This window comes from Suillus plorans (assembly GCF_016647745.1).
Source record: "Suillus plorans strain S12 chromosome Unknown HD556scaffold_10, whole genome shotgun sequence".
Lineage (NCBI taxonomy): Eukaryota > Fungi > Basidiomycota > Agaricomycetes > Boletales > Suillaceae > Suillus > Suillus plorans.
Window position 1 is genome coordinate 793,696 of NW_024537394.1, and position 16,620 is coordinate 810,315.

Here is a 16,620-nt window from a genome sequence, read left to right on the forward strand (position 1 = left end):
AGCCTGAGGGCTTGAGCAGGAGATTTCCAAAGCCGAACAACTTAAAGACAGCCATCAGAGCTGCGCATGTCGTCCTGAGAGACGGCTTTTTCCCTTTGGAACTCGTCCTAACCGGACGTATAATTGGTGCAGATGAGGCAGAACGCTGGGGCATCGTATGGGTTGTACGCGAGGGCAGTGTCGCTGATGAGGCCGTAAAGGTGGCGAGCGGTATTGCAAGCAAGAGACCCATCGCAGTGAATGCAGGCGAGGATGCCGTGAATGTGGCGGTTTGAAATGAGCCTCGCTGAGAGACTGAGATTTGAGAAGGTTTCCACCCAGGAGCGGGCATATTCTCTGTGTTGTCTGACTAAGCTTTGCACTGATTCCTTTCAGTACGAGAGTGGACGCACTCATAATATGCTAGATCGTGAAAATGACACAAGGGAGCACAAGGGGAACCGCCCCCGCATATGAAAAATCTGCTATTTTTCTCATCATGTGCTGGATTGTGCTGTGTCTATCCCAGCGGTTTGTGTCTAGCGGTGCTAGCATTATGACGAATGTGGCACGATTCAATTCAAATCAACCCACGCGACAAGGCCCGGCGGCGGACTCAGTCGACTGCGATAACTCCAATACCCTAACCCCCATTATGTGAGCAGAAGCCATCCCTTCCATTAATCATATGCTGCTGCGCTATCAAAAATGCTATCCAAGGAACAATCAGTCGTAATGAGTGAACGAGTGGGACTCGAACCCAATCTGTTCATGTTAATATACTTTTATTGCAGAACAGGTTTGACTTCATCCGAAAGAATACCAGCTCTTCGTTGGAAATCGAAGGGTGGGGCCTCGATGCGCCTGTCTTCGTCTTAAACCTCTTCGACAATGGGGACTTTATCTTTATCTTTTCATTCACCTCCAATATTCATCTCATGGCGATTGTTCGTTCCTTAGATGTCAGAAAGTCAGATACAGATGTGGGCGAGCTCGAGGAGATATATCTAGTTCTGTCTTCAGAGTGAAAAGTCACAGATGCTTATCGTGGAGTCGGGCTGTGGCATCAGTCAGCTTCTCGGAATGTCGTTCGGTCGGACATGATCTCAGACGGATGCTGGTCACAACGTAGAACACAGATAAGTATTATCCACTGTACATGATATCGCAATCAAGTTATACCTGAAATCTCCACAATAGAACATTTGCTGGAATACGATCATGGTCTGCAAGTATCGATTAGTAAGTGCGAGGGGAAAGGCTTTGAAGAGACCCACTCCTCTTGGCACTTTCGTCAGTGGTTCGTAACGACTGAATACATAGCCTGCGTCCTACTCGTCGAAAATGTTCCTAGGGAGGTTGCAACAAACGATCATGTCACTGCCTTATCATGGGTGGATCTTGTTGCTGCTCAAGCGAGTCTCACCGTTTGCTCTCAGCGCTTTTGAGTGGAACAAGGACCTGCATACCCTCCTGTTTCTCCTTTCTGTCTTGCCTAAACTTTATTCGCAATCTCCATATCCCTACCTCCCGTCTAATCCTACCACTCAGCACATCCTTCATCGCGCCAATCACGCAGAACAGTTGAGAAGTCCAATCTATCAGACTTGAGGGGTGGCTCATCTTCTCAACAGGATGCATGTTCCAGGCAGACAATCGATTAGGGGGTCGTGGAGGTAACTGGCGGACAGTCATGAAACTTACCTGTACGACGTTCCAATGGCTGTCGTACTTGCCGGTCAGTATGGGCGCACGCTTTTCATTGTACGGTCAAACTGGTTGTGATGGTGAGAAACACCATGATCACGTTTTGAAGACTGTGGACTGCATAGCTAACATGCCTGTTTGCCTTCCTGCTCGAGCATGCAGCCTCTTCATAGATGGACGCTTTGACCTAACCACTCAGGCGGACCTTCGATCGAACGATACCCTTGATGCGAAACGAGATCCTTGACATGATAATTGTGCTGCATCCAAAATATTCACTACGCGGTTCACATTTCGAAATGATCTGGGAAATGGAGAGGCACGTCCATCCACTGTCACAACGACTTACTGAGCTCGCTTTTCCTCCACTAGTTGGTCCGTATTACTGTCGTTTGGAATAAATGAGTATCATCTTCGCGAATCACAACGGAGAAGTTCTAGTCAAAAAATAATAATTCAAAGCCCAAGTTCACAACAACGCTCCCCACTGCCCAGTAAACATCACGTTAATTGGCGTTCGTTTTTTGATCTCTCATTTCCCTCATCTTCTTGCAAATGGTACGTAAGCGGGCTTCCGAAGCTGCTGTGGATGATGTGCCATCAAGGCGAAGAATCTTGTTCCACTTCGGCGGCTTATCAGAGAGTTGTTCGCCAGGAGGTCGATAGCTCGGATCATCGCTTGACAGAGAATCCATAATGGCTTCGACGTTATCGCGATGAATTGTGGCACCGCTCCAATAAGGACCTACAATATGATGATGATGCAAGGTCAAGGTATGTAATTCAGATATATGGTGTGGATTACTTACCTGCTGCGGCGATGGCCATGACAGAATCTTTGGTTTCATCTTGGAGAAAAATATATCCTGCTTGTACCATCAAATCGGACCTAGCCTCCTGAATATACCCCTTAATCTCCGCATCCAGCTCGTTCTTTTTCAGACTCCTGCTCGCAAATCTTTTCACTTCCACGAGAAGGCAAGTGTTTGCTGCTGTTATCCGCCACCCTCCATAACGAAGCCTTTCCTCTGACCGAGGCACTGCTGTCAGACTAACAACCGCAAAATCCACCAGAACGCTCCTAGCATCCTTTTCCGGGACGGTTGGTGCAAAAGAAATGTCCCCGACCTCCGAGTCAGGCTCATGGTCTCCGACATCTTCTTTGATGTCATCACCTGGGACTTGCATACCGCATGCAACAGCCTGATCTCCCTCGAGCGTCCTTTTGATCTCCTCTACCTCTGCAGGATCGTCACCATCATCTGCACCTTCGAGTCGGTCGTTGTGCTCTACGATCCAAACTGGAAATTGAGGCGCTATGATCAAATTTGGCTCATCTGCCACAAGATTGAAGAGTGTCTGGCACCACAGTGGGTACCAATAAAACTCCATATTGCGGGAATTGAATGTGCGAGAGAATGCATAGGACGTCTCCAAGCGAGTTTTGCACGGCAATGATTGATCAGGGGCCATTGTGAATGGGTGGTGGTATGAGATGCGGCGAATGACAGCGACCAATACGAATTAATATACGTCGTATGGACTCCAATGTCTTGCGGAAAATTTTACTTCATTGTGCAGTATTTACAGTGAACAATAAATTTTGACCTTGCTCAAGTTTCTCATCATTCTCGCGGTTCGGACAAATCATGACGTGGCAAGTAATCCCAAGAGAGGAAACAAAAAGATTGGTCCTTTCAACGTTGAACTAGATGGATAAAAGAGGAACACAATACGCTGCACGGTGATTATGCATCAGTTCAATCCAGTCAATTTGCAATGACTGGGCCACAGTCTCCCATATGGAGGCACGTGCCTTGTCACGTGACACTTAATATAAAAGGGCTGCCACACCGTTGGGTCGAAAACAAACATCATCATAGACCCAAGGTCAGAGCGTGTACTTGCATCAGAACTGTCTGTATTCTATATTCTAACGCTTCTTCAATCACAGTCATGGTAAAATACTTCGGATATCTGATAACTGAGGGCTGGTTGCACCAAAAAGCCCTTGATCTGGGCTATCCGCCCGCTCAGACACCAGAAGACTCGCATAATCTCCTTTGCATGGTTCCCTTGAATGTTATGGCAGCGGCGGGCGTTCTCTCCTACGCCAGAGTCCGTCGAATAAAAACTCCCAAGGGCAAACATTTCTGGTGCATTGCCCTCGCCTGTGACGATCCTATTACTGTTGGAGAACGGATGTCAACCCACGCGCCGCCAGAGGCAAATTATAAGGCTTTGAAGGAGGCGATGGGGAAGGATGGCCCGGCTCACTGGTATCGAGCTAGATGAAATGAAGTGTCAGTGAGCTTTCCGCATCGCCACTTGAAGCAACTAATGTTCATTTTTCTTAGAGAAAAATACACAAGTCTTGTCACATTGTCACGTATATCGCCACATACCATCGAAGTCATCGAATCACAAGATGTAATGATATATGATTACTTCCGTTGCCCGCATATTTACATACTGGTCTAAGGAAGAGCCAGGATGCCGCAGATTTTGTATCAGCTCCGTATCATCAACCGTTGGGAGGTTCTACTGCTATGATCGTCTCATATTATTGTGTTAACAAATCCATTTAACAACAGCGGAAATGGACGGTTTTTGGACTCGACGTGTGGTTCTATGATACAGTTTTGATGTGCTTGCCGCTATGAGGGCTGTGAATGAGGTCCCTTTTAATTGCCAGGGAGGTGGAGGACAACTATTAGCCCCAAACCTTGAACGTTCACTTGAAGTCCGATAGCACGACTCGGTATGATCAGGACTACAGCAAGGCCGTCAGGGGAGTACATGATGAGTCTAGTATCTAAGCTTTGACCAAGGATGTGCTAAATAGCTACCAGGCCGCATCATCATCGTTGTGTATGTCTCACTCGCGCTAATCTAAGACCTTCTCACCCACAATCAGAACGCGACGCCTCCCACCCAAGCACTCTTCTCATTAAGTCCAGACAACAACTCAAGGGCTTGTCTTGACTTACTTTCATTTCCTCAGTCTCGACGCACGCCAGAAAACGATATTATCCACCGCGACTGCTCCCATCACCACTATACCTTACTCATCATTCACGTTCACTGGGCATTCTCGGACTCCACCTGCCCGCTCACCATAGCGATCACAATGCCCCAGTAATCATTAATCATTCTTCGGAAATGATAAAATTGTCAGCTATCATTTCAAACTAGTGTTCGACGTGAATTGTTCTCATTCAATGTGCTAGTAATACACTCACCCTCAAAGCGCCCGCAACTATGATATCCATTCAGTCCAGGCCCGAGGGCCGTGCAGATGATTGATCGGGAGACGATGATGAGGAGACAAAGAAACGCTGGTCCTTTGAACGCGCGTCTCTTCTTCAGCCCTCGAGCGCCATCTCCTGAGTATGTGATTGCATGCTACTAGCACCTGCAGAACACGAACCCCCTGGGGATCCAGCACCTCAATCTACTGATGACACCCTAACAAACGACACATGCATAGTTGGTCCATTGGAGAGGCGTACGCTGGCGGCCCGGTGTATTCGGATTCTTGCAAGAGTCAAAGTCTCAAATAGAAGCTGGGAGTAAAGTCTGAGAAGCGAAGTGCAGGGCGGTTGGGGGTAAGTATTGGTGAAAGAGTCTTCTGTTCAGAGAGATAATCCATCGATAGTGCCTTCACGACGATGTGGCCTACTGGAACTTGTGCAATGAGCCATTGCTTTTCCACAATCAAGTATGTGAACGCAGTTCACTTTCATTTTTATCAGTTGCGAGTGCTGCGCATCAAAATATAGGTTCCGCCAACTTAGATTTCGCTTTTATATATGCCCTCCAAACGTATATATTCATCCAGCTACAGGAGGTTTGATTGTATGAATCTGCTCGTTGCAAAAAATCTCAAGGATAGTCATTACCTATCGATAAAATAACAGCTGTCCACGTACATGTTACAATACAAGTGATAGTAGAACCAAAATGTCCGAGGGACATCGAAACGTGCTAACAGCAGACACAGGACTTCCCACCTCCATGTTCGCCAGGGTCCATATGTACTGCTACTGCTCGCTGGAGTGGTTGCTGTTGTTGTTGCGTATCAAGGTCCGGTTCAGTAGTGTCGAGATATTCATCAGGTACGATGTCCGGGTCTTGGCCAGGAGCACCCGCAGCAGCATTACGCTGTAGATATACGCATCAGACAACCAAGATACGCTGATAAGAATCGACCTGACCCACCTCTTTAGCCTTCGCGAATGGAACATCGACAACGGGCGGCGTTGCATGATGGGGTGACTGGGTGAATAGGTGTCGTAGGTGAGTTTTGAGAGTGGTAGTGACGGCGACTGGTGGTGAGGTGGTGGGTGGTGCAGGTGCAGGAGCTTCCTGAGGCCTCCTCGTCAGAGCGAGCCTGAGTCTTTTGAGGCGCCCAGGGCGCTGTTGAAGTCTTGGCCTGGAAATCTGAGAATGCTGTGATGAATTATGAGCGAGAGAACAAAAAGATGCGCTCTTGCACGCACTTGATGCATCCCTTGGAAGAAATTCGGTTCTGCATCATAGCCATCTTGTTCTTGTCCCGGGATCTCCGCCTGCATAATGATCAGTAGCGAAAGAGCTGAGAAAAAAGGTACATACGCCAAGAATACGGTCGTTATCCGCAGCGAGCGTGCTACATTTCTCCTTGAACTCTGAGTGACAGGCGGGTGAGCATGATAGTCATGAGTGACATGACGGAAGACTTGCCGTTGGACCAACCGAGACAGCTGGCCTTCGCAATGTCGTCGATGGCATCCATCATGTATTTGTGTGCTTCGAGGGCTTCGTCGAGTTTACCTGCCGAAAGGAAAGCCTGGCACCGTTTCTGGTGTGTAGTGAGCAACAAGGACTCGAGATCCCAGCCGAAGAGCTGCACAAAGTACTAGGTTATGAAAAGCATTATGTTTGCATCATGTCGACGCACCACGGTCAAGTCCGGGTATACAAGATGAATGTATTTCAATGAGAAAGCGTCTGAGTTAACAGCGGCAGTGAAGTGATCAGCGGCTTCGTCGTGATGCGCGCTATCGAAAGCTTTGATCCCGAGTTGAACACGTAGATATGTCTATTGTGCCAGTTGCCAAGATCAGGGGGGGATGACCGAGTGTGGCCACATGACACTTACTTCCACGACACGACGCGGGAGAGGATCGACATTCGGACAAGCGGCAGCCAGGTCTTCGATCAGCAGCATTGCTTCCTCGTGTTGATCTGCGTTGAAGAGTGCGATGGCCTGGAATACTAGATGAGGCAGAGAGCATGGGAGACGATTTAAATGTACCTTGATCAAGAGAAGAAATTGCTTGGTTTCTGAATTTTGGTTCGTGAACATCGATGCAACGTCGAATGCTACCCTTGCTTCCCGGACGCGACCTTTTCCACAGAGGGTGATGCCTTTGGAGATAAAGCCAATCAATGATGGCTGAATGTCGATTGACTAAGTCACGGGTGAAAGTTAGCCTTTCGTAAGAGGACAATGATGGGTTGGTCCATCTCACCTTGATTGCATCCTCAAGGGCGCTGTCCAAGTCGTGCTTCCGGGCCATAACAAATGAACGATTGGCATACGAAGTAAAGTCGTCGGCTTTGGTGTGAATCTCTTGAGTGAGGAGATCTTCAGCGATAGACAAATCCCCAGTTAGACATGCATCGCAGGCTGTTGTGATATCAAGGATCTGCATGAAGGATGCTCTAATTGCGTAATGAGAGTCAGAAATGGAAACTCACCTTTGAATGCTCTACTGCCCATTCTGAGATCTTATTGTCTTCACCTCCGCTGAGGATGTACTTGCCGTCCACAGAGAATGTGACACATGTCAGGATGGATGAATGCTGGAAGATGGCAATGGTTCGTTGATCTAAGAGTCGCCAGAGACGGACATGCTTGTCTTTAGATGCAGAAGCGACGAGGGTCCCAGCGGGATGAATGGCAATGGCGTAGATATCGCGAGTGTGACCTTCCCAAGGATGACTGACCTGCTGCCAGGTTGATGTGTCCCACTCCCATATGTCATTGTTGCATCCTGAGAGAAGGCGTGTGCCATCGGGCGTCCACGCGAGTGACATGTTCATGTTCCATGATGTAGTTGTCAAATATGCGACACGTTCCTTTGTGCCTGGATTATAAATTTGGATATTGTCTCTTGTTGCGATGGCAAGAAGTTCACCAGAAGGCGAATATCGAACGCAGTTGACAAAACTGCCACACTCGATTGGTTCTCCTTGCATCTGCCAAGTTTTGGTACACGAAAACTTCACCGTGTGGTCATTTGAACCAGTGGTCAGCACCGTACCATCCGGGGAAAAATCCAAAGAATAGATTCCATTAGAGTGGGTTATGATGGGTTGGGTGATGGATTCGCCAGTTTCACCGTGCCAGGCGATGACCTCTCCCTTTGTATCACCACTTGCTATCATTTGACCATCTCGCGATATCGTCAATGCCAGCACCGCACCCCTATGCCCTTCCATCTTCTTCAACACAACACCTCTCTCCAAGTCCCAAAGACGAAGTGTCTTGTCGTATGAACCCGTAATCATTCGTCGTTTATCAGGGAACACTACATCTGCGATTATGCGCCCCTCATGATCTTCAAAAGTTCGAATGGGTGTGGTGCTTGGAATGATCTGTGACATTTTACTGGACCTTGATGGTGTTGAGCACGGCCGAGGGATTGTGGGTGTCTTTCTTCAAGTTACAGAGGTGCGTGTATTGTGCGTTTTTATGTTACTTCACCACGCGCTAACCTTCTTCGTCTCCATAGACGCCCAAGACACCAGGCAGTTCGCCATCACCGTTTCAGCAAGAATGCTCCCAACCAGTAATAACCGACTGCACTGGCTACATACGTCCAATATTTGCCAAGCCTTACCGAGATATCAAGCGAGTATCACACCCCTCCAACAAACTTTCAGGCTCAAGTCTTATGTACGTCTCATGGCCGCTCACCTTACGGCTCACTGTAGACGAGTACAAAGTATCTGCATGTCTATGGTGCGTCTTGATTGTTGAACGTTGATCCCCGTCAGGAAGAGAACATTTCCAGTACTGTGCACCAAGAAGATTAAGTTTTTGTTGCTTTCGCCTGTGAATTGTGCCCGAGAGCGACCATCATGGGCATTATAAATAGAAAATACAAGAACATTGTAGCCAATGATGCGTGGGTAGCTGTGCACTACCGCACACCAACGCATCCTTCTTACCAAGCATACCTGCAGCACTGTCCATAGCGTGCATTATTCTCAGCAATTCATGGACCTCTGCAGTCTTGCCTGGCACTTGGTCTTCACCGCCAGATGGCATCAACCTTACTACCTGCCTGTCATATCATTCACAGTCAACAACATCGCTGCGAGCTGCCTGAAAGACACGGCTACCAACTTGAAGAACAACCAAGGATTCGCCATGAACATCATCAGCGAGGCATTCATCGAGAATGTAAATGCGACTGCCGTAGACGCTCCTCCCGAGTTCGACGAGTGGGCTCTCAGCGATCTGACAAAGGAGAAATGCGTACGTGTTACCTAACAGGTGCCTGTCAAGAGTGACGGGTCATTGTAAAGTGGGTGGTCTAGAATCTACACAGTCTGAATGACGTTGTCTCGTACAATATGCACGGTATATGACTAGGACTCACTGCTGCCGCACCCACTACCGCATCCAGCAACGCGACCAATACGTCCTCTAAATTTAGCCTCTCAAAAGCATGTCTGAGAGGCGCATAGTTGATTAGTTCGACGAGTAACACTGCTAGGTCAAGATGACGAGGACGGACAAAGGGTTGCCAGAAATGATAAGGAAGCGACGGGACTTGGAGCATAATTTGTACCCAGGCTGCTACCTAGTATGTGCGAAAACCACATCTAACATGCGTGTGTGATACGTATGCTGTAGCTGTATGGTATCACCCTTAAAGTAGTGCAAAAACTTTGAAATAAAAACATACGACTACAATATCTCTATGGTCCTGATGTCCATCGAGTCTGCAACAGAAACCACGTCTTGGACTTGTCCAATGATATCATAATCCGTCGCGATCCTCTTGTATTCTCCACTGCGCTGTTGCGCTAGCAAAAATGCGCTGAAAGGCTGCCCAAGGCGAACAAGCAACCGCAATGCTCGTGATTCTAGGTCAGACATCCCCTGTTTTACAGGAGAACCACCAGACCAGTCGTCTGACGGAGAAGAAGGCGGCGTCTCATAGTCCTCCTCGCTTTCCGTATCATCTCCATGGTCAGACGGTTCTGGAAATTCTGGAAAGTCAGGTAGCTCCAAAAGAGACCGATCCCAGGGACGGACGAGGAGAAAATTTTGTTCAGTGGGCCTTGCCGGCCAGAATTGAACCAGGGTCTCTCCGGTGGTGATAAGCAAGTCGTGAAGTCCGTCTGCCTTTACTCCATACGCGAAATGAGTTTCCGGGGTTGGATTGCCCACCCGGCGTCTGACTTCCGTGACATTGAATGCAATACAAGGCAGATGCAGTCTTTGTGCTGCGAAGCGAGGGGCGCTCGTGTTCTGAAGCCGAGTATAAAGGTTTGAAGCGAAATCAGCAACCCCCATTATTCGCAGCGAAGAAACTGATGACTGAATTTCATCTTCGGGTAGGGGTGGTAGCTGGCATGGTGGAGCTTCGTATGAAGTGATGGAGGCTGGTAGACAGCTGTTGAACTCTGATGATCTTCCGACCCAATCGAGGCCAGTGATATCCCCCGACCGAGCCACAATCTCCTGTAGGAGCCGCCCGAGAGCCTTATCCTGCTTCTCGCCATAATCTACAGGCAGACGGACGCCAAAGATGCCAAATAAAGAGTATGCGATGTCTTCCTGGCGTGTGGTGATGCGGGTCGACGCCCAATGGAGTTTTTCTCGGGCGCTATTCATACTAGGACGAAAGGCTGCAACGGCTGGTCGGCCTATTCCCGTTGCGTCCTTTATCTCCTGCATGATTTCGACGGAATCCTTGTGGTTTGGAGTATGATCATTACGATAAAGAGTCCAATTGTTCTGATAGAAGAGAATGACTTTGGGAGCGATGAATTCCTGAAACGTCCATCCGCGCGTGTTCCAAGCGCTCTTTGTCAGCCCGCCAGACTTTGACGAAGGCGGAACATCAGACAGGTAGACAATCGTGAGCGCGGAATGATGATACCATACGAACATGGAGTTGACCGATTCTTGGACTTCGACATTGTTGCTCTTGTCGATGCAGCACGTATCGCTCCATGCCCAGTTATACCCCGCATCACGAGCAGTTCTGCAGAACGACCGCAGCTTCGTAATGCCGCCAATCGAATCCAACTCCGAGTCGTACACGCACTTGCCCTGGATATCCTGCAGCAGCGGCTCCCTCCCTTCCCACCTGTGTGATAGCATGGCATATTGTAGGTATCTCTTCACGACTTCTTCGATGTGCTCGATGTGCAAGTCTGCATGCGTGATTGTTGATGACACAAGCTCCTTATACAGCATGCTCATTTTGAAGGTGTCTATCTGCGTCTCTCGATCGCATAAGAGACCTGTGGTGGTGTCGAGTACACGCAGCGGAGCGTTGTCGAGTTGGGCATCGATGACCCGTCTAACGGCGCGTTCTACTTCAGAAGGTCTGAGATACTGCTGGCGCAACTCTGGAGGAAGAGTTGAACATGTTGACGAATGTGTTATCAGAAACTTACTTCGTGTCTGAACATCAGGTACATTGTCCAATATCGAGAGCATCGTTTGGAAGGTCTCAATCGCTTCATCATAGCGCTGCGCACCATGAAGCGCTGCGTGCTTCAAGTTGTGTCCAAGATAAGACAAAGAGTCCAGTTCAATGAGCTATGTATCACCAAGATGAGCATTGGTTATGGGACAATAGTTCCCATCGCACCTTCTGTGCATCGAGAAGTGCTTCCGTCCATAGCATTTTGCCCAATTTTGCCTTGCTACGATTTGCAAAGACAACATCAGATGCAGAGTTCAAGTTTATTATCGCCGAGTATAGGTGGATAGCCTTGTCATAATCGTTCGTAGCGAGGGCAGAATCTCCGTTGGCAGTACATAGCACGCTGCATTGTTGCTTGAATTCTGAGTCAAAAATGCAGGTGAGTATGATGGCCTCGGGTGACATCACTAAAACTCGCCATTGGACCAATCGAGGCAGCTGGCCTTCACAGTCTCGTCGATGGCATCCATCATGTATTTGTGTGCTTCGAGGGCTTCATCGGGTTTACCTGCTGAAAGAAAAGCCTGGCACCGTTTCTGGTGTGTCGTAAGCAACAAGGACTCGAGATCCCAGCCGAAGAGCTACAAAAAGGATTAGGTTATGAAGAGGGTTGGGTATGCATCATCTTGACGAACCATGACCAAGTCCTCGTATATCAAATGAATATATTTCGATGAGAAAGCAGTGGAGTTGACAGCGACAGTGAAGTGATCAATAGCTTCGTCGTGACGCGCATCATCCAAGGCTTTGATCCCGAGCTGAACATGTAGATATATCTATTGTGCGAGTTGAAAAGATCAGGATTGATGACCGAGTGTGACCGCATGTTACTCACTTCTACGACACGACGCGGGAGAGGATCAACATTCGGACAAGCGGCAGCCAGGTCTTGGATGAGTAGCATTGCTTCCTCATGTTGATCTGCGTTGAAGAGTGCGATGGCCTGGAATACTAGATGAAGCGGATAGCATGCGAGATGAATGAAATATACCTTGATCAAGAGAAGAAATTGGTTGATTTCTGAATCTTGGTTCGTGAACATCGATGCAACGTCGAATGCCACCCTTGCTTCCCGGACGTGACCTTTTCCGCAGAGGGCAATACCTTTCGAGATGAAGCCTATCAATGACGGCCGAATGTTGATTGACTATGTCAAGGATGAAAGTTGGCCTTTCGTAAGAGAATAATGATGGGTGGGTCCATCTCACCGTGATTGCATCCTCAAGGGCGTGGTCCAAGTCGTGCTTCCGGGCCATGACGAACGAACGATTGGCATATGAAGTAAAATCGTCAGCGTTGGTGTGAATATCTTGGGTGAGGAGCTCTTCAGCGATAGACAAGTCCCCAGTTAGACATGCATCGCAGGCTGTTGTAATAGCAATGATCTGTATGAAGGATGCTCGAAGCGTGCAATCAGTCAGAAATGAAAACTCGCCTTTGAATGAGCGTCCTTTGGTACTGTCCACTCTAAAATTTTCCGATCCAAGAGACCTCCACTGAGGATGTGCTTGCCATCCATAGAGAACGTGACACATTTCGCGTAGGAATGCTGGAAGATGGCGACGGTTCGTTGATCCAAGAGCCGCCAGATACGGACATGCTCATCATTAGATGCAGAAGCGACGAGGGTGCCAGTGGGATGAATGGCAATGGCTTTGATCTCGTTAGTGTGGCCTTTCCATGGACTACCGACCTGCTGCCAGGTTGATGTGTCCCACTCCAATATGTCATTCCTATTTCCTACAAGAAGGCGTGTGCCATCAGGCGTCCACCATGCTTCGTGACCTGCCAAATATGCGACACGTTCTTTTGTGTCTGGATTATAAATGTGGATATGGTCGTCGACGGTTGTTGCGATGGCAAGAAGTTCACCAGAAGGCGAATATCGAACGCACTCGACAAAAGTGCCCCACTCGATTGGATCTCCTTGCATCTGCCACGTTTTCGTACTCCAAAACTTCACCGTGCCGCAGTCATATGAACCACCCGCAGTGGCCAGCACTGTACCATCCGGACAAAAATCCACCGATTTGACAACGTTGAAGTGGGCTTTGATGGGTTGGGTGATGGATTCGCCAGTTTCACCGTGCCAGGCGATGACTTGTCCATTTCTATCACCACTTACTATCATTTTACCATCTCGCGATATCGCCAATGCCCACACCTCCCTGCTATGGCCTTCCATCTTCTTCAACACAACACCTGTCTCCAAGTCCCAAAGACGAAGTGTCTTGTCGTCCGAACCCGTACTAATCATTCGTCGTTTGTCAGGGAACACTGCAACTACGGTTATGTGCCCCTTATGATCTTCAAAAGTTCGAATGGGTATGGTGTTTGGAGTGAGCTGTGACATTTTACTGGAGGTTGATGGTGTTGAGCACGACAGAGGGCATATTGTGGGTGTCTTTCTCTAAGTTACAGAAGTGCGTGTGCATTTGAATGTTGCTTCATCACGCTAACCTTCCTCGTTTCGGTAGACGCCCAAGACACGAGGCAGTTCGCCATCACCATTGCAACAAGATTGATCCCACCCAATCATAACCGACTGCACTGGCTACATGCGTCCGACATTTGTCTTCACAGTTACAAGCCCTACCGAGACATCAAGCGAGTATCACACCTCCAACAAACTTTCAAGCTCAAGTCTTACGTCTCATGACCGCTCACCTTATGGCTCACTGTAGACTAGTATACAGTGTCTGCATGTCTATGGTGCGTCTTAATTGTTGATCCCCGTCAGGACGGGAACGTTCCCAGTATTATCCATTAAGATAAAGCTTTTGTTGCTTTCGCCTGTGAATTCGAGCCCGAGAGCGACCATGATGTGCATCATACAAAAACATGCCAATGATTTGTAAAGCGCAAAGTTCTAGCATTCCGATCAGCATCAGTGGTCGTTCGCGCCCGGCCACCCCCATCTAATGAGCCGAGTCACGACCGTACTTCGCGGCTAGCTAGTCTGGACGAAGTAGAACCACGAGTGCCAACGAAGCCAGCTCCATTCAACTGAATGATAACATCAATGAACACCGGATGCCTGGGAACAGCCACAAATTCTAGCGTCAGAATGAAAATATGACATCTAATCGGCTCACCATTTTCCATAGATCTCCTCTGTCCGCTCCGCTGCATAGTCCACCCCAACGCCCTAACATCTGACCACCATTCCGGGTCCCTTTCGTCGCTCGTCATGATAACATGTGTAGCATCAATCCCTTTTCGTGTGCGAAGCTCTTCTTGCGCCTCAGACACCCTGCGCACAATGACAGACAACGGGGTGAAGCACTGGTTTACAGGGAAATCTTCGCATTACTGGCTGAAGTCACCGTGCCGCATATGGATGGATATATACTGCCAAAAGTTAGATCTGTAGAGCAAGCTTTGCCCGAAACTTTGACTCATGGGAGGTGTTGGTCCAGTTACTTGTACATTCATGGCGCGTCGGGTATGCCAATCGGCAATTTTTTCCATGCTTGCAGTCCATCGCATGTGTTGCCCTACAAATCTCCATGCAGGAGAATAGTCTAACTCCCATTCCTTTGTATGATGCGCGCTTATGTAGTAAAGGAATCGAAGCATAATACGTGATCGTCCGGGGGAAAGGAAACCTGGTGCTGAGGAGAAGAACGATTCGTGAATGATAATTCCAGGCTTTTCGAGCGAGCCTCTGGAAATCCAAGTGATGCGAGGGACTAAAATGATGCATGATTGTGGACCGTCTCTCCTGTCTGTAAGAAAACTTGAGAATCTGGAGTGTTTTCATTACTCGTGGTGAAATTCTGCTTCGACGGGGTGTGCATGTTTCTTTACTTGATGAAAATAGACGTTCGCGCGGCACAGAGGATGCCTGAGCTGGCAGGACATCCATAGCAATGCAGAAAAGTGGTGAATAGACTTTTTCCATGCGCTGAAATTGACTTTAGCGCCTTCCTTGTGTGCGTGAAGGAAAAGTCGAGCTCACCTTCCAGAAACGAACGAGATCAGCCACACGCTCTCCCGCATTGAACGTGACTGGTTCACGCTCACAACGCTCAAGCTCACGCAGAACATCTTTTCGGTCCTCTTCGAGTGCCTTAGCACGCTGTGCAGTGGGTTCTTCTATCGAAGGCTGGTTTTGGATTGTGCGGGTGGGTGTCCTTGAGGTCATGTGCGCGCGTGTGACTGATGATGTCGATGCTGAGCGTCGAATTGTGACGTTGATGCTTGACAGGCGAGAAACTGCGTGAGCTGCACGGGAGACGGCGCTAGTAGCAGCGCATGTTGTTGCTCAGATGCCGAAGGGATGGCAGAGGCTGCAGAACTGTTCCACTGGTGAAACTCATGTTTTGTGAATATAATACTAAACTCACAGTACGATGCACGACTTTATACGATGACCTAGACACCCATCGCCTAATCGCGCTTGAAGATTGCTCAACATTTGTATCGTACAGCGTTGCAGGCGCCTGTCCTCCGGCGCTAAAGCAGTACTGCAGTCCGATGAGAATACGTATAATTATGTTAGACCAAAAGGTTTGAGGATGGGCAACGGAGGAGCAGAGTACATTGAGGAAATGCTAAATAGTAAAGATGAGGTTGGAGTACTACTCTAACGAATCACCAAGTCACAGGTTGGTCACAGGCCAGATTTAGTATTTCATCGTTCCTAATTCGATGCTTATTACGAGGCGTAAACAAATCGAACTAGTACTCATTTTTTCTATATGGCGTCGTTATTGGCTCTGCGCCAGTTTCGCGGTCCTGGAAGCTCAACCTCCTCGCAGTTCCACACGTCCATCGTGTCGTCTCAATTCCGTACGAAATCCAAAAAACCGAATGGCAAGCCAGGTAAGTGTTGATACATCTAACTCCAATTCTCCTGCATAACACGCCCACCAACTTTTTTCCTAGCCTCTGCACGCACCCGTCTTGCGAAGTCGCTGCAGCCAGCCGGAAAAGCCAAAAGGCTCGGCAAGCTCGAGGTAGCACCGTCGCGTCCGGAATTCAAGCGCGATGCTGTCCCGCATGAAGGCCTCGCGCCGCAACAACGAGCGAGCCCACTTGTGCGGAGGACGACGGAATCAAGATTCATCCCAAAGCGCCCGGCACCAAATGACGATGCGGATGCTCAAACTGAGGTCAAGAATTGGGCTATCAAAGCCCACTCTGAACGTGTAGACAGGCGCAAGGTTGCAGCACGTCAACCCCCCGGCGCTCAAGTCAATCCATTAGA

General features: G+C 48.6%; 5 protein-coding genes across 5 annotated transcripts; 2 read left to right on the forward strand and 3 right to left on the reverse strand.

Annotated features, from left to right (window-relative positions):
* Positions 1–1,933: 1,933 nt before the first annotated feature.
* HD556DRAFT_76660 (uncharacterized protein) lies at positions 1,934–3,388 on the reverse strand. The gene is made up of 2 exons (XM_041311560.1): positions 2,496–3,388; positions 1,934–2,431 (listed from the first exon to the last, which is right to left on the reverse strand). Exons 1-2 carry the CDS (start codon positions 3,157–3,159, stop codon positions 2,193–2,195), a joined length of 903 nt encoding a protein of 300 aa, XP_041164146.1. The 5' UTR covers positions 3,160–3,388; the 3' UTR covers positions 1,934–2,192.
* Positions 3,389–3,642: 254 nt separating this feature from the next.
* HD556DRAFT_1305430 (uncharacterized protein) lies at positions 3,643–3,981 on the forward strand (the record flags this gene model as incomplete). The annotated part of the gene is made up of 1 exon (XM_041299775.1): positions 3,643–3,981. The coding sequence occupies one exon, from the start codon at positions 3,643–3,645 to the stop codon at positions 3,979–3,981; it is 339 nt and encodes a 112-aa protein (XP_041164147.1).
* A 5,074-nt stretch (positions 3,982–9,055) lies between these two features.
* HD556DRAFT_1214786 (uncharacterized protein) lies at positions 9,056–9,208 on the forward strand (the record flags this gene model as incomplete). The annotated part of the gene is made up of 1 exon (XM_041296655.1): positions 9,056–9,208. A coding segment is annotated over one exon (153 nt), but the record flags the coding sequence as incomplete, so codon positions are not given.
* Positions 9,209–9,652: 444 nt separating this feature from the next.
* On the reverse strand, positions 9,653–13,761 carry HD556DRAFT_1439594 (uncharacterized protein; the record flags this gene model as incomplete). Its single annotated transcript, XM_041305979.1, has 9 exons — positions 9,653–11,328; positions 11,377–11,521; positions 11,574–11,751; positions 11,817–11,989; positions 12,044–12,184; positions 12,244–12,351; positions 12,400–12,555; positions 12,617–12,793; positions 12,868–13,761. The coding sequence occupies 9 exons, from the start codon at positions 13,759–13,761 to the stop codon at positions 9,653–9,655; spliced, it is 3,648 nt and encodes a 1,215-aa protein (XP_041164149.1).
* Positions 13,762–14,339: 578 nt separating this feature from the next.
* On the reverse strand, positions 14,340–15,555 carry HD556DRAFT_1305432 (uncharacterized protein; the record flags this gene model as incomplete). Its single annotated transcript, XM_041299776.1, has 4 exons — positions 14,340–14,464; positions 14,504–14,661; positions 14,722–14,945; positions 15,370–15,555. The coding sequence occupies 4 exons, from the start codon at positions 15,553–15,555 to the stop codon at positions 14,340–14,342; spliced, it is 693 nt and encodes a 230-aa protein (XP_041164150.1).
* Between the last annotated feature and the right edge of the window lie 1,065 nt (positions 15,556–16,620).

Coding starts and splice junctions, on each gene's coding strand:
- HD556DRAFT_76660 (XM_041311560.1), bottom strand. CDS start 3,159: ATGGCCCCTGATCAATCATTGCCGTGCAAAACTCGCTTGGAGACGTCC. Junction 2,432..2,495: donor CATGGCCATCGCCGCAGCAG/GTAAGTAATCCA, acceptor ATCATATTGTAG/GTCCTTATTGGAGCGGTGCC.